Source organism: Nerophis ophidion, linkage group LG10, assembly GCF_033978795.1.
Source record: "Nerophis ophidion isolate RoL-2023_Sa linkage group LG10, RoL_Noph_v1.0, whole genome shotgun sequence".
NCBI lineage: Eukaryota > Metazoa > Chordata > Actinopteri > Syngnathiformes > Syngnathidae > Nerophis > Nerophis ophidion.
Window position 1 is genome coordinate 44,394,353 of NC_084620.1, and position 3,604 is coordinate 44,397,956.

Below are 3,604 nucleotides of genomic sequence, written 5' to 3' on the forward strand. Positions count from 1 at the left end.
TAAACAAAACATACCTCACTTCCGGTTTCTCCTCAAATTTAAATCCCAATCTAAAACTTACACACTCTGCCACAACTGCCGGAAGGATTCTTGACTCATGGGGAATGTTGGGCTCAGTGATAAGTCTGTAGATGATTCCTCCATCTTGATGCACCCAGCGAAGCAATACTGCAAAAAAAGTCAATTATTAGGATGAATCAAAAACAATATACTAAAGAACATAATTAAAAACTGTGCTAAGAAGAATTACACTCAATACTTTTTAGACAGAAAAGTATACAATGACATGATTGAAGAAATTAAAAGCTTTAGTAGCTACTTTGGAATTATTTTTGTCCAGGAAAAACAACACAGAAGTTATAACAAATAACAAAACAATTGAACTAATTAAAGAGATGGTTTGGAAAAAAACAGACTGTTCTTGAATCTTAGTAAAACTAAAATAATGCTTCTACTGGTAACAGAAGAGAGAGTGAAACACAAACACAAATAGACAGACTAGACATTGTTGGGTTAAAAGTAACCAAAAGTTTGGGTGTAATATTAATGATGAAATGAACTGGAAATCTCAATAAAATATACACATAAGGTAGAAAGACATATGTAAATATTACATTAAGTAAAATATGTACTGGACAAAAAAATACTCCATACTCTCTACTATTTGTTAGTGTTACAATATCTGAGTCATTGTGTAGAAATATGGGCAAATAACTACAAAAGTACACTTTATTCACTAACCGTGTTACAAACTAGGTCGGGTAGAATAATACATAATGTTCGATATAGAGAACATAAAGTCTTTATTTATTGAATTAAACATTCAGAAATTCAATGATTTGGTGCATTTGCAAGCAACTAAAACGATGTACAAAGCAAAATATATACTGCTACGCAAAAATGTACAACAATTCTTCTCAACAAAAGAGGACAAATATAACCTTAAGAGGAATAAGCTGTTTTAAAACATGTGTATGCACATACGACACTTAAAACCTGCAGTATATCAGTATGCGGAATTAAACTATGGAATGTGTTGACCTTGCAATGTGGCAAGGTCACTCTTGCAAGGTGGCGACTTGTCCAGGGTGTATCCTGCCTTCCATACAAATGCAGCTGGGATAAGTTCCAGCACCACCGCAACCCCGAGAGGGACAAGTGGTAGAAAATGGATTGATGGAGCAAATAAGTCCAACAATGTACCAACATTGAAACAGTTAACATTTTAAGTGTTAGCAAAGTACAAAGAAGAAACAAATCCTGAGGAACACTAACTTTACTGTAAAATTTGACAATTGTATTAATCTCAAGTGATTTTTACTTTTTTAACTATTTATTGAGATCTGTATTTTTCGTTTTTAGTGGAGTAAATTTGTATACATGAACAGGAAGTGAAGACGTGTTAGTTTTATAACTACGCAATGGAAAAGACAGATGATTAAATAAACTATGCTCCTTGAATGTGAGTGTGAATGTTGTCTGTCTATCTGTGTTGGCCCTGCGATGAGGTGGCGACTTGTCCAGGGTGTACCCTGCCTTCCGCCCGGTTGTAGCTGAAATAAGCGCCAGCGCCCCCCGCGACCCCGAAAGGGAATAAGCGGTAGAAAATGGATGGATGGATGGATGCTCCTTGAAACTCCTTTTCAAAGATACTGTACTGAAAAACTGCAAAAATGTGATTGTAATTGTATGATCTGTCCAAAGAAATTCAAACAGCAAACTTTAAAAAACAAAACATCGAATTAAAATAAAATAGACCTTACTGAATAGTGTACAATAAACGGCACTTACAGTACAGGTAAAAATTATCGGTCAACAAAGTAACAAATATTTTAAATATGGCAAAAATAAGGTAGCAATTATTTTGTTGCGGTTTCTCTTTTGTGGCCCTGCGATAAACTGCGACTTGTCCAGGGTGTACCCCGCCTTCCGCCCGATTGTGGCTGAGATAGGCGCCAGTGCCCCCTGCGACCTCAAAAGGGAATAAGCGATAGAAAATGGATGGATGGGGTTTCTCTTTTGTCTGCCATAATGATTACATTCGCAAAACTAGTCTATTGAATGACAAAAACCAAAACAATGTTCGCTGCTGGCATGAATTTGGACTGAATACGAAATGTTGCCGCAGCGAAAACAAAATGTTGGGCCTCAAGATGGACAAACTTATCCTTAAAAGGTAAATACTTATTAACTATGGATAATAATACGACAAATAATTAACCGTTGAATAAACGTATACTCACGTAGATGAGTTAAGTAGTTGTAGTAAACAAAAAATAAGCGAAACTTGCTTGCGTTAGCATACCTAGCATAATTAGCATCCACGCTTGGTAGCATGAGCGAAAGACGTCATTCTAGCACAGTCGATTGCAGTAACTCCTCTATACACTACCTGGTAATCCTTGCAGATCACTGAACTTATGTGAAGATGTTATCTTCAGTGCATGGAAATTGCGAAAAGTCACCAAAATGTTTGGAGGGAAAACTACGGGAATTCCCACAATTGTCCAAACACAGGAAGGAACCAACTTCTTGCTTCCTTGTCCAATCACCGGAGACTTTACTTCCACGCATGCGCGTGTCGTAAAACCATTTTGATAGATAAATACTCGCTACAAACATAAACACGTGTTGACTTAATGATAAACAATTCATATATGACACTGTCATTGATAAAACATGATCATATTCAGTTCTACGGAAGAACAGGGGTTAGTGCTGGTGTCTCACGATAAGAAAGTCCTGGGTTCGAGGTCTTTCTGTGTGGAGTTTCCATGTTCTACCAGTGACTGCGTTGGTTCTCCCCGGGTACTTCACCCAGGGTAGGTTGAGTGACAACACTGATTGACACTTAGCGTGTGAATGTGAGTGAGTGTGAATGATGTCTGTCTAGGTAGGCTGGCCCTTTTCCTGGGTGTAAATCACCTCCCGCTCGAATGCAGCTGGGATAGGCTCCAGCACCCCCTGCGACCTATCTATCTAGTCTATAAAATCCGTTACACCTTCCTGATACCGAAGTACATGTCAAACTACTTCCTTAACGTAATTGACCGCCATAACCACAACACCAGGGGGAGCTCCACAAACCAAGTTAAACCCAGATTCCGATCTAACAAAGGTCTTAACTCATTCTCTTTCTATGCCACATCAATGTGGAATGCACTCCCAACAGGTATAAAAGTAAGTGAATCTCTATATTCTTTCAAAAGCGCTCTAAAACAACACCTCCAGGCAACTTCAACACTTTACTAATACCCTCCTCCATTCACATCCCATTTCCCAGGATTATAAACAACCTAATGTAAATAATCAAATGTACTTCTAATGTATATACTTGTTCTTATGCTATCTGAACTCACTATGTTCTCTGCTGGCTGTACTTATCCTACTAAATAAGACCTACACTGTTTCAATGTCCACATTTATCTGCTGATGCAATTGTTGATGACTGAAGTACTGATATCAACCAAAGCTCCTCATCCCACCCTCCCCCGGATTGTAAATAATGTAAATAATTAAATTTACATACTATGATGATTAACCTGTGTGATGACTGTATTATGCTGATAGTATATATTTGTACCATGAATTGATTAACGTGGAC

The 3,604-nt window shown here is 37.7% G+C and overlaps 1 protein-coding gene across 3 annotated transcripts in view; it reads right to left on the reverse strand.

Moving 5' to 3' along the window:
• The window catches only part of tp53 (tumor protein p53), a 26,917-nt gene extending 24,354 nt beyond the window's left edge, over nt 1–2,563 (reverse strand). For 2 of the 3 annotated variants that reach the window (XM_061913863.1, XM_061913862.1), the window contains exons 1-2: nt 2,393–2,562; nt 62–168 (exon numbers count right to left, since the gene is read on the reverse strand). In XM_061913863.1, coding sequence (XP_061769847.1) covers nt 62–144 — 83 coding nt within the window. In that variant the 5' untranslated portion in view covers nt 145–168; nt 2,393–2,562. Of the gene's footprint in view, nt 1–61; nt 169–2,305 lie in introns of all 3 variants that reach the window. The other variant, XM_061913864.1, reaches the window with a different exon arrangement.
• Between the last annotated feature and the right edge of the window lie 1,041 nt (nt 2,564–3,604).